The 18,096-nt window shown below is 48.2% G+C and overlaps 1 protein-coding gene across 1 annotated transcript; it reads left to right on the top strand.

Annotated features, from left to right (window-relative positions):
• Nucleotides 1–3,552: 3,552 nt before the first annotated feature.
• On the top strand, nucleotides 3,553–15,717 carry LBH (LBH regulator of WNT signaling pathway). The gene is made up of 3 exons (XM_030499663.1): nucleotides 3,553–3,787; nucleotides 4,507–4,609; nucleotides 13,218–15,717. Exons 1-3 carry the CDS (start codon nucleotides 3,762–3,764, stop codon nucleotides 13,419–13,421), a joined length of 333 nt encoding a protein of 110 aa, XP_030355523.1. The 5' UTR covers nucleotides 3,553–3,761; the 3' UTR covers nucleotides 13,422–15,717.
• Nucleotides 15,718–18,096: the final 2,379 nt, after the last annotated feature.

Raw genomic sequence — 18,096 nt, forward strand, 5'->3', positions numbered from 1 at the left:
TTGGTTTATACTGTCCTAAGAAGCAAAATATTACAGAGATTTATAAAATTAACTGAAGAAAAAAACCCAACGAGGGCTCATTTGGTTTCAATCACCTCAGTGCCCTGGAAATGAGTTTATCCCAGGTGAGAGTTCAAGTGCTAAGGTTTCTGCCTGCAGGTGACCACGTAGTCCCAAGTGTTTAATGCAAAAACACGCAGCGGTGAAACGGGGGACTGGTGAGCACTTGAGATGAGGAAAGATGTGGGAAATCAGGGCAGGCTGGGCTCCATTTACTAGAATTGGTTGACAACAAAAGGTAAAAAAATGGCAATTTGAAGTGCTTGCGTCTTGCTTCTGTCCCTGGAGTGGAGGAAGAGCACAGTGGTTCATTCTCATTTGCAATTAAATCCTTCGATCTGCTCCCATTTTATTCTCTCCTCCCATGTACTGCTTTATGGCTGTGGTGCCACGGGTGGCAGGAGACTCCTCTTGCTTTGCATCCTGAGAGGAGTGAGAATTTGGCCTTTTAGGATCTGGGATGTAATGAAAACTGATTGCTTGGACACATGGATTTCTAAGGCAGTGGCTCAGCAGCTCAAGGGTTAATGGGGCTCCCCCACTTTCAACTCAGACATTGCTATAAAGGCTTGTCTACAAGGGAAAGCTTGTTCTTATTAAGGTAGGAACTGCAGATGAAGGTACAAAGCTCCTCCTGCTCCACCTCTGTAGCCCCAGCTTTTCATACCCGGCTGGGGCAAGCAAAGAAGGAGGCACAGCTATTATAGGACAACTCCCCTTCATGGAGAACATCTTCGCAGGCTTATAAAACACCCCCTTTCCCTGGGGTACCTGATAATCTCCACAAAGACTTTCCCCAAGGGAAGGGCCAAAGATGCAGCATTCCTGGTACACACCTCACCCAAGAAACATTACAGTTCGGGGAGGGGATGAGGCCACCCCTGCTCCAGCAAAGCACCCGAGCTGATGGAAATCACGGGAGGTGTGCCTTTGCTTTCAAAAGGACTATTAACACGCTTATGGTTAATCACACACATAAATCTCGCGGTGGCTTAAAGCCAAAGTGAGCAATAAAAGCTCACCGATCCCCAGGCCTCCCGACGGGAATTGACTAGGGCCAGGTTTGATGTTCTCACCGAGTCTCTGGGAAGTAACCTGCGCCCTCAGCACATACATGCGCGGGGATTTCTGTTCGTTTCCCCCCTCCAGAAGCCTGTTATCTGGCAGAACCATGAAAATCTCTGCCTGTGCCTGCTGAGATGGTAAGGCAGGCATGAAGAGGACATGGGTGAAGAGTTGATCTGAGCTGGTTTCTCTCAGCGGTGGCTGCGGAAGCTGTGGAGGGTGGACAGAGGGGAGGGTGAGCCCCGGTCCTGTCCTTTTTGGGACTGCAGTGTATCGAGAATTAGATATTTAAAGGAATATGCTTTCCAAGGAGGGGAAAACCTTGAGCCTCAAGCACAAGTGGGGAAGGGAATTTAGGGAGACAACTGTGTACCTGGTGCAAGAGTGATTTGGGGGCACGTGGGTTTCTCGTTGGCTTTTATTTTGTATGGACAAGACGAGGAAATCCATAGTAAGTACGTGTCTGTCTGAGGGAGACAGGCTGTTTCTGATGAAACATCCCAGGAATTAAACTATGGCCCCATGTCACATTCCGCGATTCAGCTAGACACAGTGGGAGATGAGGGCACTTGGGGCAGGCTATAAATCTGAGACCTCATAATATGGATCCACATGGTCTGAAGCAGCACCCTGCCTTTCTCCTTGCCCCAGAATGCTCTCCCAGCTCTTGCACGTACCACCAGGCACTGACTTAGACTGCTCAGCTTCAAAAGAAGTCTTTTGACAGTCAAGTCTTTGCGTTCTCTTAGGGCAGAAGTTAGCAAAGCCAGTAAGTGTGAGTGTATGTGTCCTGAGGTACAAAGCAGCAGCCAGGCCACAGAAACACAGGGGAGCCGTTTCCCCTGCGCTTTGGAGACTTGATTGTCTTCTTACTCCTCTCCCCAGCTCCAAACCTCCTTATCAGGATGCTCAATGGGGCAAGGAGACTGTGCACAGAGTCCACCCTGCCGCCTCCCTCCCATTAAGCTCGTGGAAGGTTACTGGTGGCCCTTTGCAGTGAGCTCACCTGCACCTACCTGAATTTCCACACATCTGCAGAGGTTAGGTCAGCTCTTTGTGATTCATTTTAATCTGGCACAAAGCAGCAGCTTGCTGAGGCCTGATGTAAAGCACCCACATACGCTCCCGTTATATAATATGAATCTGAGAAGATTAAATTATCCGGTCTGAGGAAACACATGCACGTATGTAAGTACACAGTTAAACACAGGCTGGGGCTTGGCTGAGTGGAGCTGAGGGCAAAGCTTCCCTTCGGAAACATTGAACTTGCACTTGTGAGCACTTAAAGGGACAAATGATGTGTATACACATGTGCATAGACACGTGTATGAAGTGCTGCAGCAGCTCTATGACCTGCATTTACTGTGAAGCACTGGCACACGTTGCTCAGAGAAGCTGTGGCTGCCCCATCCCTGGCAGTGTTCAAGGCCAGGGATGGGGCTTGGGGCAACCTGCTCTAGTGGAAGGTGTCCCTGCCCGTGGCAGGGGGTTGGAACTGGATGAGCTTTAAGGTCCCTTCCAACCCAAAGCATCCTATGATTCTATGATTTGAAGATGAGGCATGGTAACACAAGAAGCATTTGTAGCTGTGTGCTTGGTTATCTGCTTCACTGGCAAAGTCTGAGCAGCAAGTGTGGAGTGACAGGTGGAACAAACGCAGTCCTGCTCACTGGGAGAGGAAACAGAGGGGTGAGCATCCCCCCAAACCACCCAGCATCTATCAGTCCATCCCATGGCCAAAGGCCCTGCCTGCTTGGGCACAGTTCAAGCACTGTCAGTGATGGATGTGCACAGCCAGAGCTTTAGCTGGGTTTGGCGGTGCCCAGGCCTTTTGCCCAAGGGCATATTTTGCCTTCCAGCAGTTTCAGGTCGGGAAGGGAAGGCAGGAAATGCGCTTCACCTATAGCTGCCCATGGCACTTGTGCTTGCCAGGCAAGCAAATGGATTTGCCTCCTTGTCCTGCACCTTCCCGTCATTGATTCACATCGTGTTGCTAAATATAGCTCAGCCTGATAAAGCTTCTCACTCTGCTTGGACTCCAGCTCGAGGGGCTGGCACGGGAGGTGCTCAGAGAGGAGCAGGATTGCTGCTTCCCTGGGCCGGGAGCCTGTGCTGGAGCACCCTGGCTTTGCTCCCTGCCAACCCCTGCAGACGAAACCGGGCACGGGCGATGCTCGGGGTGATACTGGGGGCATCCCCTCCGGCACCCCAACGAGGGACCCTCCTGTAGGCACCGGGAACAGCCGAGCCGAGCCGGGCCGGGCCGGGCCGGGCCGGGCCGGGCCGAGCCGAGCCGAGCCGAGCCCGCCACCGCCTCCCGCTCGCGAGACACGTGCCCCTCACCCCAACCCCCCTATAGGCGGCGGCGCCCGCCGAAGCCATTCATGAAAATGTTGACGTCAGGCCGAGGGGGCGGAGTCTCGGGCCAGGCCCCGCCCCCCGGAGCCATTTAAGGCGGCGCGGCAGCGTTCGCGGGGCTCAGACGGGCAGCAGCAGCGGCCGGGGCGGTGTGTACCGGGTAACGCTTAGTAGCGATCGTCCCGCAGCGTCCGCCGGCATCGCGCTGATTGCGGGGTCGCGCCTCCCGCAACCCCTCCCCACCCCCGAGGGCGCGGGGCAGCCTCCGCCGGGACTTCATGTCTGTGCTGTGTCCCCTGCCCTGGTGAGTGCAACACTTGTTTAATCCGTACCAAGCGCTTCCCGCATGAAGGGGTCTGTGGGGGGCCGCGGGCTGCTGCTGTGGCGTGGGGGGGCTGGAAGCGGAGCCCCCGCTTCCCGGGATGAGGTCCTGGGAAGTGTTTTCCTGGGAGCGCGGAAAAAGAGGCGGCAGCGGGATGAGCCGCACCGGAGGAACCGCGAAGTGTGGGAATTCGTTTTCACTTTCTCGATCTGGGAATGCCATTAAGGCTGGAAAAACAGCGCTGGAATCGGCGCCATGCGCGCCGCTGGTGTGGAAGTCCCGGAGGTTGTAAAATAAGTCAGCGGGAGCTAAAACACAGCAGCTTGAAAAAAAAAAAGGGGGGGAGAAAAAGACCAACCCCCGCAGCGCTCGCACTTTGAGTGTTTTTTTACTTTCCCCCCTTAGGGGGCAGAGCGGGAGGAAGTGGAGAAGTGAAGCGCTGCTCTGGGAGCCTCCCGAGGTGTTCTCGAGGGTTTGCTCTTGGGGAGCAAGCCAGGGAGATGCTCCCAGGGGCGGGGGGTAGCGCCGGTTTGCGAGATACTGAGATTTTGAACCCCATTTCAATGGAGGCAGGAAGGAAGCGACCAGAAACAGACTGCCGGCAGCCTCTGCTGCTTGCTTTTCTATCCTGATGCTACTTAAATCTTGCTCAGTCCTCCTGGAGCCCTTCAGAGCATTTGAACGCTGTCTTTTGTTTCTAGCCCTGATTATCTGAGATCAGCTGAAATGACTGAAGTGATGATGAACACCCCAGCTATGGATGAGATTGGGCTAAGCCCCCGCAAGGACGGCCTGTCGTATCAGGTAAGTGCTTTGCCAGCTTCTTAGGCAGCAATCCCCTATGGAATTGCTTGGGCTGGACTGCAGACTTGGTCTAATGTACCTTTCCATAGCCTGACCTAATCGCAGGTCTTGCTGTAGTGAGAACTAGTCAACAGACTGGAATGCTTGCTTGGCAGGAGACTGTTGTCTAAAATATCACTTGGTATCAGACCAGACTGACAAAGGATTTGGATGTTTCCAAAGGAATTGAGCCCCCACACATTCAGTGTTTATGGGGGCTCGGTGGGAGACAGGGAGAATGGTTAAAGAAGGGTTTGCATCACTCACTGGGCTGAGAGAACTCTTGAGGTATCTGCAACACAGCCTACAAATGACCTGCCTAGAGCAGGGGAGAGTTATTTATATGGCACTTAGAATGTTTGGATCTGTTTCTTGGTTTTCCAGACTCTCGGTCCCATTTGAGATGGTTAACATTCTTCTGTAAGACATGGTGAGGCCAGAGACAGCCGAAACAAGCCTCGAAATGTCACTGGAGATACCAGTGCCTGAAGGCATGAGCTGCATTCATTCTGAAAGTTCTGAACAATGTCATTAGCTATTAACCTCTAGATCAATGACTGGGGTGAAGATGTGGTCTTAGAAACTAGCTTGAGCCTTAATCCTTTAGTCTCAATATCCCTTTCATTTCCTAGCTTGTAGTTAATCAAAGGGTAAGTTGTACATCTTAGCCTATCCATGTTTTCCTGCTCTTCCAGGAGACTTGTTGGTGGGATTTAACACAGGCAATGTGTGCGTGCAGATGACTTGCATCTGGTCTGTGTGTTGGGTGACTCTTAACTGGCAGATCCCGATGCAGGGCTCTTCATTTGCAGATATTACACAACCTGCACAGAGGCAGTTGCTCTAAGTGTGCATTCAGATGAGGCGTGCTGTTGTATGCTTGCATATTTACATCTGAAAAATGAGCTACAAGGCAGCAACAGTGCACTGAAGCATGAAATCAACTGAACTTTGGGGCCTCCAGCCAAAGCCATGGGGAGGAAGAGGGGATGCATTGCTTTTTTTGGTCAGAATTCTGGATCTGGATAGTGCAAGTTGTTTGGTTTATAGCTCTGCTGTGCCTCAGTGCTTGAGTTAGTGGAAAGCATATGGCCTCTTTTTCCTACAGAGGGACTGTACAGCAATGAGAGTGGTTGTTAAACCTGAAGCAATCAAACTAGCTTGTATGAGGTGCTCGGTTGTCTTTTATGGGTCACCTTATGAAGAGGCATAACCCAGTCAGGTCAAATGCCTCTATTTACCTATACAAATTTTCCAGTGAGAAGCAGAATCTAGGTGCCCTGCTTGTTCTAATGATTGCTTCAGCGAGGTTTTTCCCCTGATGCTAATGACCTAGATAAGTCTGCTTGGGACAACTGGGGAACAGGCCTATTCAGTTTTGAGTAGATCATCTGAACATGAAGGTATGTGAGTCATAAATGCTGGCAGCTCATACCTATGCAGGGCTTTTGCATCCTGGGTCTCTTCTCTGTAGTGGTCGAGTCACAGATGACTTCTTTCAAATGCCTGCAAGAGCTGGGGACTGCCTGCCAGGGCTTCACCTTGGTGTAAGCCAAACTGATGGCAGGAATGGTTGAGGTGTTGAAATGGATGATCCTGATGGAGTACTAGTGGTGTGTGGGCTATGTACAAGGTCTGCCTCTAAATCAGATTAGTGTGAAGAGGATTGGGGAGCAGGCTCTTGCCTTCCTCCTCTGGCTGAGGATGTCACAGTGTAAATCAAGATAAGTTGAAAGCATCCTTAAAGGGCTGAAAACTCAAGTTACAACAGCAAGGACAAATCTGATGCAAATCGCATCATGAACTCTTTGTTCTACCTCAGGCTGTGGCGCTTTGTGCTTAATCTTGCTCATGGAGAGAGTTTGGTACATTGAAAACTGTATGGTAGTCTGAGGGCTGTAGTGCAATAACTTAAAACCAGATAGGGCTAATGGAGCATGACTGCTCCTGCACTGGGGCTTGTTGTTCTAAGCCACAACATCTTCCTCTGCTCATCTGCAGAGTTGGGCACTCATGATGTGAGTGTTACAGCCTTTGGCTGACTATGAGAGGCCAAAAAGTAGAGCCAGAACTGGGAAAGGCAAGCTTTTGGTTTCAAAGTTTCTCTTGTTCAAGTAGTAAACTTGGATTTATTTTGCTGTAGAGATGACCTCAAACCGAGGTTCAAAATACCCCCCCTTCAGGCTGTGTAGAGAAGGGACTGCTGTCCACAAGATGCTAGCTGTGAGCCTGGGGGCTGTTTCTGCCACCATGTGCAGACGTGAAAGTGTTTGGACCAGAGGAGATGGTACAGCAGCTTTGTGGGAACTGTAAAGCATGTTAGTATCTGCTACAGGCAGACTTGTCCTACCAGCAGTACTGTTCCAGAGTATTTTTGCCTTTACTTGGAAGCAAACCGAGGAAACAAACTCATACCCTGAGTATAAACTTCAGCAATCTGATTCCTCTGTCCTGTGGAGTTCACTGAACTTCAGGGCTCCTGTCTGTCTTGCTGGTTGCAGAGGGAACTTGGCATAAGGAAGAAGTTGACAAGCCTTCTCTACCCCCTTGCCTTTGCTCATGGTCTGCAGTTTCTGCCTAGACATCAGCTGAAGCTGTGCACATTGCTCCAGTGGAGCTTCCTGGCCTTTGCTGGGCTGCCCATCACTGCTTTTTAAGCAATGATGTGAGAAAACTCAGGTTGCAGAAGTCATATCTGTGTAGGCTTAGTAATTTGTACATTTATACTTGCAAAATGCACTTTCTCAGCATAGAAATGCCTTTTTCCAGTTAATATGCAAAATGTTTGTAAGCTAATGTGCTAATTTTAAAACATTTCTATGTAAAGCAGCTTTTATTATTGTATTTGTGCTGTAAAGCTGTTCTCTGAGGCCCCTGAAGATGGTTCAGCCAGCAGATTTAAAGGGCCTGAGCAGAAGTGAATGGTGAAATCGGGGCATTAGTCTCGGAACAGGGTGGCATAGACAAAACAGAAGATGCAGCTTTAGAGATGATGTCATGCTGGGTCTTGTGCCTGCAGTGAAGAGCTATTTCTGGATCTTTAATAGATGTCCCATAATTCCCATGGGACTTACTAAACAAAAAACTCCTTGAAATGCAACTGATGGCTCAAGATGCCCCTGCTACAAACAGATGTGCCTGTGGAGGGCTTCATGGGCTTCCTGCCTGGCAATCTCCACTGAGCCAGGTCCTTATCACTGCCAGTCAGAGCTAATCTACCATTTGCTATTTCCTAGCCCCTAGATATACCTGTTCTCTGAAAAGCCTCCTCAGCACTCTGCCAGCTTGTCCTTTGCTGCCATATCACAGCAGCACGAACAATGCTACAGAAACTGAGGCTGAATTAATCATTTCGTGGAGCTGTTGTCAAAAGAGTGCCTTGCTTCTTGGAAGTGGAGCGGCATCTGAGCACAACTGAAATTACTTTAATGCCCAAAGTGTTTTATTTTGAGCCAATGCTGTGTCCTGAGTTGAGTGTGCTACTTTTCTGCAGACTGGCTTGCTGGTCCTGTGGGATCTTAGATTCCCTTTTAGGACATCAGCCTGTGGAGGCTCAGCTTGCCTCATGCCATCAGCTGGGGTTTGGTTGTCATGGGGAGCTTGAGCTCTTTCGGTCATGATCGCATCATGCTAGTATCTGTCTAGGTTAATCGCAGCTACAGTTAGCTGTGAATCATGCCAGACTGAATCTAGGTAAGTAGGCTTAATGCTCCACCCGGTGTCTATGGTGAAAACTTGGGTTGTCTCTTTTGTTGGGGGAATAACTTTTGGTGAATGCACCACCACCAGTGAAGCACTGACTTTCCCAAGGAGCTGTGGTGCTTGGTGCTGAGGGGTTCAAGCTGCATCTGCTACATCCCCCCCGCCCCCCAAACCGTGGGACCAATGTGTTACTGACCCAGGGGCTGATGGCAAAGGGTGGAAATTGAGCTTCCTCTCTAATAGCCTTGCTTGCTTGTAAGGTGCTTCATGTCTATGCAGCCTTGATTTGTGCAGGGGAAGTGCTGTAATAGAGCTGGTGCTTGCTGCTGCGGAAGGTCTTGAGACTGGGCTGCAAAAAGGTGGGGTAGCAAGCAAGTTGAGGATAACTTGCTCACACAGCACATCCAATGCATGTTACTAGGCAAGATTAGTAGGCTGAGTCAATGTGTATTCCAGGGTCTGGGATGTTAAATGGGGGCAGAAGCAGGATATGGGATAAACAGAGCCAAAACTCATCATGTTCGCAGCTATGCGAAGAAGTATTCCGCTGAAATGTGAACTGAGGATGGCAGCTCATCACAACATCTCGATGCATGTTTTTTCCTCCCTCCTTGATACCTTGTTCCTCTGATGGAAGATTGCTGTGATGTATGAAGTTTCCCTGCCACTGTGTTCTGAGATAGGACAATCTGTGACTGGGGAGTTGTCATAGTTCATAAACCTGAGTCAGAGGCTGCTGTGTGCATACTAGATGGAGCTCGGTTTCGAGTCATGACTACTGTGTGAGTAAATGTAGGCATTAGCATTGTTAGAGCTGGAAAATTCCTCCAAAGAGGACACTGAGAGTTGATTTAAGTATTTCCTGAAGTGAGCTTGCCATGCTTCTCAATGGCAGTGAAGTTTTATTATAAGAGCTGAAATGCTGATCTGGGATTTGGAATATTGGCTTGAGACTGCTGAAGAGGCACAGAACTTAACTTTTTTTACTGGATGAGTGATACGTGTACATCAGAGATGTATCCTGTATCTGAAGTGATATACCTCTCAGTACACACTTTTCAGTCTTGTATAGTATTAGCATAGTGAAGCAAAGCTTTTTCCCCCAAGACAGTAACTTAATTTGGAAAGATCTCATTGCGTTAGTCTCCCTGTAATATAATTGAAATAGTTTTCGTCCCCATGGGAGGGGCGACAAGCATTTTAACTATGGGTGTTGGTATGGAGGACACATGTGGAAGTTGTTTTGAATTTACAAGTGTCAGTTGGATTATGGTAGTGCTGAGCTAATCCTCTTAACTGTCTGACATCTCTCTTGCTTTTGGTGTTTCTCCATCCCTGTGAATGCTGAGAGAGGGTATGAGCCTCCCCAGGGCAGTGAAAACTTTCCATTCTTGTTGCCAAAGCTTCATTCAAGGGTAGAGCTGGATCATCTGAAACAGAGGCAAACATGATCTTTCTAAAATAATTTCAAGCTTTTGTTTCAAGTTCTGTTTTTCACTGCTCTTTCCAGCTGCAAGGCAGGAGTTCGGTTGATTTGTAGGTGATCCGGATCAGTCCATGAGGAGAGCGGTTCCCAAAACGCAGTCTGGAGAGGCCTTGGTTTTTTCTTGCTGCCAATGAGAAGCTGTGTTGAGAAGCGTAAGAAGGAACATACATGTCCTCTTTGAGCTCAAAAGGTGTTGGATATATCTCTCTATAGGCTAGGAATTGGGGCTCAGCTACAGAAGGGGGGGCTCTGCAGAAGAGTTGCAGCCTCTCATGCTGCATCATGCAAGGATGTGTGTAAGATATCTTTGAATTGCTGCTAAGTTTGGTTTTAGGTAGCCTTCACAGCCAGTTGGTGGCTGTCACTTGTCCTCCCCCATCAAGTGACCAGGTCAGCCAGAAGTAGGCATCTGCTTCAGTTGTGTGCAAGGTGCCTCCCTCTGGCGAACAAGGGGGAGAAGCTAACCCCTTGCTGCCAGGCTCTTTGGGTGGTGGGGAGATGCAAAGTCTTCCTCCCACATGCATGAGTTGGGTACTGTGAGCAGAAAGGCTTATAGGCAGGCTTTGCTAAGCAAGCTGTCCTGGCTGCTGTGCAGAAGAGTGCAGAGCTCACAGGTCAGAGCCGAGCTGCTGTGTTCCAGTGGGGACTTTGCTGCAAGCTTGAGAGTTGTTGTTTTTCCTTCCCATTGTCTAAATCTGGAGTGGGACCAGACTAGGCATATGGGACCAACAAATGCAGCGTGGCACTGCTGGTGTGGAACAGCAGAAAACTGGTGCTTGCTTATTTTAATAGTCTGGCAATGCAGCTGATTTTGGGGTAAGAGGGGAGGCCGGTTTGGAGTAACTTTTCCATGTGGCTTCCCCAGAGGTATAGTCAGTCTTAATCTGAAACCCTGTTTTCTTTGGTCACGATGCTTGGCCTGCCATGACACCCTGCTTGTCACATGTAAGGAAATCTGCCTTTGTGTATTTTTTCCATTGACTGTCCACACCCCTTGAAAGTGCAGTTGCAACATCTCACTTCATGCTGCCTCGACGATTAAAAAGCATGACTTAGTGGAAAAAATCCTGACCTTCTTGGGCTCGGCCTGTCCTGCAGCTGGTTGAGATAAGATTGTGGTAGTTTTTTATTATTAAAAAAGCTGCACACCACATTTTGTGGGTATTTGTTTGTAAGGAAGTGACTGCTACTTAGTTTCTGGCAGGCTATTTTCGAAGAAATTGCTCCAATTTGACCTAATGTGCTTAAAATGATAGCAGCCAAAGGTTAGTTTAATTATTATACTCTTATTTTTCTTGCACAGGAGGCTATTTTCATGACATTATCAGCTTATGTAACCTCCTGAACCACACTTCTTTTTTCCATTGCAACCTTCTAAGCCATGTAATGTCAAGGGTATTTTTTTTTTTCCTATCCTGAGTTTAGATAATGAGTTGATGCTTAAGAGCCACTGACTGAACTTCCAGTAATGCACCACATATCTAAAACTGCCTTTGTTTGGCCAAGCAGAAGCCACAAAGCTTCCAGAAACAGTTGTGCTAGGGGTGACTAATAGCAAGTAGCTCATCTTGCAGTGTTCAGGTTTACATGGCCATGCTCAAAGACCTCCCTTCCTCTTGTGCATCTGAAAAGCATATGGAAGGTGGGTGCTATAGTGGGAGCTGGGCTTCTGCACCACGGTCCCCAGGACCAGATGGATGTGTGAACAGCCCTAGTTGGGCGTGTCCTTCAGTTAACCTTGCTTGACTGCGTTAAGTAGTAACCTCTTGGCTTTCTCAGGTTGGTAACCTGGTTGCCCCAAAGCTTTGGATGCAAGGAAGAAATGTGGTTGTACAGTAGAACACTGAATATATTGACAAGGAGGTAATGGTATAGTTAGTTGCTAGGCTGAATAACAAGTTGGTAGGGTGTTCCACTTTGGGGTTTGGGCCAGGGCTTCCCAAGTTGGTGGGTACCTGCATGATTGATATGAGAATGATGCTTCATGGTTAATGCTCAGGGTTCCTGGATGGGGAGCTTTTGCAACTGGAACCACAAAGATCAAAGAAGATCAGATCTTGCTCTCAAACTGAGGTACTTGTGAGCAGCATGCCTGTCTGAGGCTGGCAGTGCTGTTCCCTGCAAAGATGCTCTTACAGCTCCCTTGAATTCAGGTGGTGTTTGAAGGAAAGTACAGCGCCTGACTCCTCACCACATCTACAACCTTGGGGGAAAACACATTCTGTCATTATCTTGGGGGTGTTTAACTCTAATGCAAAATGGGACACTCCGATAAAATTGTTTGAAATAGGTAGTAATTGTTTAATATTTTGGTTACCAACCACAGGGGTTCTGATGTGGCAATTGGTTCTTGTCAGCCAGGAGTTCTCTTCTGGATGAGCTGGTGTTTGAAGCTGTTCCTCTAGTAGGGCAGCCTTAAAAGTAACAGCAACTTCTTCAATTCACACTGCAATTTTAGTCATGCAAAGCTCCTGCTAACACTGCAGTTGGCAGTTTTTCCTGCACCCATGTCTTTGCCTCAGTTCCTAGTAGGATTGAAGTGTGTATACCATTGGCGCTGCCAGAAAGTATGGTCTTTGGTGCTGCTGCAGTGTATGAGCTTGTGCATCCGTGTGGGATGGAAGGGGTAAGGTACTGCCCTGTGCACCTTGGAGGGGCTGGAGATAAGCGGTCCTCATTCCTTGCACAAGCAATATGGTGCATAATTGCTGGCTATGCTGCAGGTACCTCCTGCCTGAAGAAATACGGTTGAGTCTCCAACCCATCCATAAAATGAGTGTCTTTCTGCTGAGTTTGCTGAAGAATGGTAGCTGTAGCATGCAGAACACTGCTAAAATTATCTCTAAAATGCAGCTGAACTTCTCTTTCAGTCTGGTGCTGTGGCTCTGGAGAGGTACCAGATGCAGGCCCTTGCTGCAAGGGTCTGGACTGCTCTAGCACTGGGTTGCCATGTGCCTCCTCTCTCCTCTAGCAGCAGAGCCTGGAGCACAAGCCTGTTCTCATGTGCAGCTTGACCAGCAGCAGGAAATGAGATCTCAGATTGTCTGATCGAGATAGCTCTGTGTGCAAACTCATGAGCATTAATGCAGAAGCAGTGGGTGAAGGTGAGGTGTGTTTGGATAAATATCCAAAAGGGCAGATGCCTATTTGCTGAGCGCTATCCAAGCAAGCATGTGCTTTGGAAGCCTCTTGGGTAGTGCTCGTTTCCAGTACTCAGAGATTAGAGAAGCTATTTCCCAAGTTCAAGAGTCTTCCCATCACTCAGTGATTTACTTTGTGTCCAGACTAGTCTGCCCTGAGGACCACAGTGTCTTGAGTTGGGTTTTGGCTAAGACTGCTTGAAGGCAGCCCATCTCACAGGCTGTTTCTTGGCTCTTTCAGATCTTCCCTGATCCCTCAGACTTTGACCGCTACTGTAAGCTGAAGGACCGCCTGCCCTCGATTGTGGTGGAGCCGACGGAGGGCGACGTGGAGAGCGGTGAGCTGAGATGGCCACCCGAAGAGTTCCTCGTGCAGGAAGAGGAGGAAGAGGAAGAGGAGGAAGAGAACTGTGAAGACGCAAAGAAGGACAACAAGGAGCAATAAATGGCATCAGAGGAAAGGCAAGGGACTGCACCCTTCTGAAGGAAGAGCCACACTTCTTTTGAAAGTCTTTTTAAAGGAAAAGACAAGTTCAACTTTGCACCTGCGAGATCTTAGTTATTTTGTATTCTCTGTATTGAGAACTGAAGCCCTCGGTGTCACCAGACCTCCTGAGGAAGGAAGGAAGTAACGCAGAGAAATGTTTGCTGTTCTCGAGATCATTATCTGTATTTTTCTGAGGTGGAGGCAGCAGTGAAATTCCAAGCACATGGCAGAGGTTGACCATGCGAGGGACTGCTGGAGGGGGGAGCTCGGGGAGGGGGAGGAAAGTCAGAGGTGGCAGCGCTCGGTCCAGAGCTGCCTCTGGCTAAAAGCGTGAGAACAGAGCTGTAGTCCCTCAGATTTGCCTTTCTTACAGCTTCCATTTGTGTGTCGGGGGGTGGAAGGGTGTCCGTAGCGAGGCATGGCTAAGTGCTCTACTGATGAGGGGCCTGTAGCTCTCCCCCAGTTTGGCACCTCCTAGGGTAACATGAGCATCTGTAGGAGTAATTGGGTTTCTTGCTCTTGCTGTTGAGCCTGTTTTCCAGCCACTTTTCCCAAAGCTGTTTTTCTCCCCCTCTGCCTTTAGACTCTTCAATGCTGAACAGCTGTATTTGCAGGGTAATATTAGGCTGCTGCTTGTCATCTCTACTGCGAGGCCCTAGTTTATCTTGCAGGTGGTTAGTGTGAGGTAATGCACATCGGATGTAAAGATGCTTCTGTCTGCAGCAAGAGCTTACGTAGGTTTGGACACCTCAGATTTTTCTCTCCTATTGGTTGAGGCTGCGTTGGTCTCATCTTGTACAGCACCCAAAGCCAGAGAGTGGAGGTTAAGGCTCCTTACCTTGGGGTGCATGAGGCTGTAGGGTTTCATGCATCCAACTTGCTGGTCAATGGGCTTGAGAGAGCTGGGGTGGGGAATCTCTTCCAGCTTTGCACTGCAGGACAAGCTGGGTAGGGGTGTGCATGGTGGGGAGTGCTGCCGGACCTGAGGTAATCCAAAGACAAAACACTTGGATCTAGTGTGGATCACCGGTGGGAAAGGGGGGTTTGCAGAAGGGGTCTGTTGGGAGAGGATTAGCCTGGGTGTACTGAGACAAGATATGGTTTTGCTTCAGAGCAAGGGTGAAACCTTCATGGGTGTTTAATGAACTGCAGAGTGGCTTGCAAAGTCCATGGTTGTGTCCTCTTCACCATATCCTACTTTAAGGAAAAGTCATCTGTCTCTGTTTGGGGAGGAGGCCAGTCTGCTGCCAGACAGGGTAACCTGCTGCTTTGCTGGGAAGAGATCTTGCCGCTTTGGGGACCAGCTTGGGAGCCAGTTGGTCTTGGGATAGGATGAGAACAGTTACCACCTAAACCAAATCTGGGGTCATGGAAGAGAAAAATGTCAAGGCCTTAACCAAACTTTCATAATAATCCCAGTGCCACCCCCCTTTGCTTATAACTGGTTCCATTTTTAAAATCTATTTGGACATGTGTGTATTTGTATTTTTAATACCTCATGAGTAGTTAAACGCTGGTGGGGTTGGGAACTGCTTTTAACATATTGGCAGGATTGTTTTAGTCTCGTCTTGCTTGTGTTTAAACATAATGGCAATAATTTATCAGCTCTGCATAACTGTTTTGGACAGATAGGAGTTTGGAGAGGAGTTAGCACAAAGCAGGAGAAATTCAGTGTTCCTACACTGCGGCTGGTCTCTGGTCCAGCAACACAGACCCGGTTATACATGCTCCCTGCCTGCCTTGGTGGACAGTTGATCACCAAATGGTCATGATGTGGCGATACCATTTTCTCTAGCGATGGATTCAGCTGTTGTACCTGTAACACTTGTTCTAGTCTTGCTGTCTTACTGGAATGAGCTTGTACACCTGCATACCAGCCAGTCATCTTACTTCTAAGTGTTACTCTCTATTGGTCTCTGCTGTCTGTATCACCAAGTCAAAGCTGTATATCAAAGATAATACCATATGGGCAGCAATGAGATGGCAATCCTTGGACTTTAGACCTGCTGTCTGCCCTAAAGACTTGCATATTTCTGTCTGCATCCTTTTTTTGGAAGTATTGTGTATATTTCTATTTGTTGTTGAGCGTATCTAAAGAACAAAGCACTCCAGTAAAACTCCTCCTGTTGTATGATATACATTCTATATTTCTGTAATTCTTTTTTGAGCCTCAGGGAGAAGCTAGCATTTTTTTCAAACTACATTTTTGTCACTGTGACAGTTGTAAATAAAGTTTGAAAATGCTTTCCAAATATCCTGGCTCTGTTCTTGCTGCCAAAGTGGGTTGGGATGGTCAACCTACCAGTCCTTGTGTTTCAGGTCTGGGTGTACTGACTTGCAAGGCTAATGCAAATATGTGAACAGACTCATGTCTGTCAGCTGAGGCTGTTCTGTGAACTTGGAGACACTTGTTTCAGGGATGTGGCTGACCTCAGAGCATGCCCCATGGGATTGTAAGTCTAAATCAATTTAGGGTGAGGGGCAGCATCTTTGCCTCCATCTTCCTACAGTTGCTTATTGCTGGGTGAAAGGCTGCACAAAGTGGTACTCCAACTTGGTCCTGGAAAATCTGTATTTATATCTATAATTATTTATCTGTAATCTACGTCTAACCCCTTACCTAACCTTTCAGAGCATGAAGTCATGGAGAGTGCAGGTTATTCATACCTGATTTCAGGACTAATGCAGTACCTGTGCATGTTCCCTGTGTGTGCCCTTACCCTGCCCTGAGCAACAAGCATGAAGAGAAGCCTTGCCATGCTGTGTGCTGTAAGGGTCTCAGCTGAGCTACCCAGGATTGTCTGCTTTGGCTGGTTTGGGTCTAGAAGCCACCTCTTCTTATAGTTGGTTGCATCTTGCCACACACCGATGGCTGCATGCTTCAGCTCATAGTGCTGCCAGAGGAAGACCTGAAGGAAATGGCACATTGGAGAGTGATTCTGAGCTTGTTTGATACCAAGACAGTGTCCTGGATGCAGAAATCTGACCCTGTCAGGATTCAGTAATCCACATTGTGCACTTAATGGGATTAAATTTTCCACTGAAACCAGGTGATAAGAAGCAGATGCCCTGAAATGCCCCTATCTTTCGGATACGTGGAGAGAAGTTCCTGTGATTTGGCAAGTAAGACGCTAATCTTACATATGCAAACAAGCTGGATTGAGGCTAGAGTATTATGTTTATATGAGACAGGTTTAAATACACTAATGACCCTCAGATTTAATGCTTGATCTGAGATAATGCTTAACAGGAGCCCCACAGTTTAAAGATTGATCGTATAATGTTCAAACCTTATGGATGTTCCATACCATAGAAACATAAATGCAGTGTTGAAGCTTGCCTCTCCTTCAATCAACCTCTAGCTAAGATGCCTTGATTCTTCCCCTCCTTAGATGTGTATTTACTTGTAGAAGCTGCTGCAACATTTCCCAGATGAAGCACTGGTCTGAAATCAGTGAAGATGTTTGGTCCCGCCCCAGAATGTTTCTGATTCAAATACAGTACTGCTTAGGGAAACTGCAAATGGATTGAACTTGCCTACAATGTGCTTCACAGAAACAGGTTTTTCAGGCTCATGTCAGAATGAAGCTGTTTCCTGATGCATCATGCTGTTTTGGGGCTGGAGCAGAAGGGATGGCTTTGAGCAGGCTCTCTCTGCCTGGGGGTCTTTGTTGTATGAGCCTGGAGCAGTGCTGGCAGGAGGGTGATGGGGGTGGCGGCTGTTTCCTGGTCCTCTTTTCCAACTGTTATAATCAAATGGGACTTGAATCAGCAAGTAAAAATGGGCTTGCTGCTGAATGGGTGTCCCTGAATCATCCCAAGAACTTGCTGGGTGGCATAGGGACCTTTCTTTGTACACGGAACAATGATTCTTTTTCTGGCTCTTGCTTAAACTTGAGGCATTTGTCCTCCTCAAAGCTTTGCCCTCTATTTACAACTGATGACACAGCAAGCTGTGCACTGCTGCCCTGCTTATTTCAGCCTGTGTTCAATCTCCCAGATACTTCATTTATTGTTTTTGGTGTGTATCCACTTCTGTTTGGTTTCGTCAATGCACACAGTCACTTGAAGCACGCTGCAGATGAACTGCTGGCATCTGGCTTTGCATATGTTTGGGCACAGCTAGGCAGAACAAGCCTTTGTCCAGGAGCTTAAAGATAATTCACCACCAGTGCTGCACATGGGGAGCAGCCACCCCCTGGATACACATCTTAGTGTAGGTCTGAGTTCTGCTCTTCTGAAACCACACTCCCCATTGCAAGCAACAGGAGAACCAGCACTGCTTTCCAGGTGAGCTGTCTCCTTCCCATCTTAGCACCTGTAGGAAGTTCCCGGGAACTGAGGATATGGAGTTTCATCCCTGTCATGTTGATCTGCTTTGAGATGCCTTTAAGCACAGTCAAAACCAGAACACAATCCCCCACATGCTAGCCTAGTCACCTGGAACAAAGCGAGGAGCAATGGCCTGTAGTACATTTGCTCTGAGCTTTCAAAGAGCAGTCGTGGGCACCAAGCATCTCTGTATACATGAGCAATTGTTACCCCTAAATCCTTACTTGAGGAGAAAAGCTCTGGGTGTTTCATGGTTCAAATGATGCCTTTTTGTGTATGTTTGGATGGAAGAAGAGCGGTT

Source organism: Strigops habroptila, chromosome 10 (genome assembly GCF_004027225.2).
Source record: "Strigops habroptila isolate Jane chromosome 10, bStrHab1.2.pri, whole genome shotgun sequence".
Taxonomy (NCBI): domain Eukaryota; kingdom Metazoa; phylum Chordata; class Aves; order Psittaciformes; family Psittacidae; genus Strigops; species Strigops habroptila.

What these genes read in the sequence shown, in the direction of transcription:
- LBH (XM_030499663.1), top strand. Translation starts at nt 3,762, where the DNA reads ATGTCTGTGCTGTGTCCCCTGCCCTG. An exon ending in GTGCTGTGTCCCCTGCCCTG is followed by an intron (nt 3,788 to 4,506) that starts GTGAGTGCAACA and finishes TTTTGTTTCTAG; the next exon opens with CCCTGATTATCTGAGATCAG. An exon ending in AGGACGGCCTGTCGTATCAG is followed by an intron (nt 4,610 to 13,217) that starts GTAAGTGCTTTG and finishes TGGCTCTTTCAG; the next exon opens with ATCTTCCCTGATCCCTCAGA.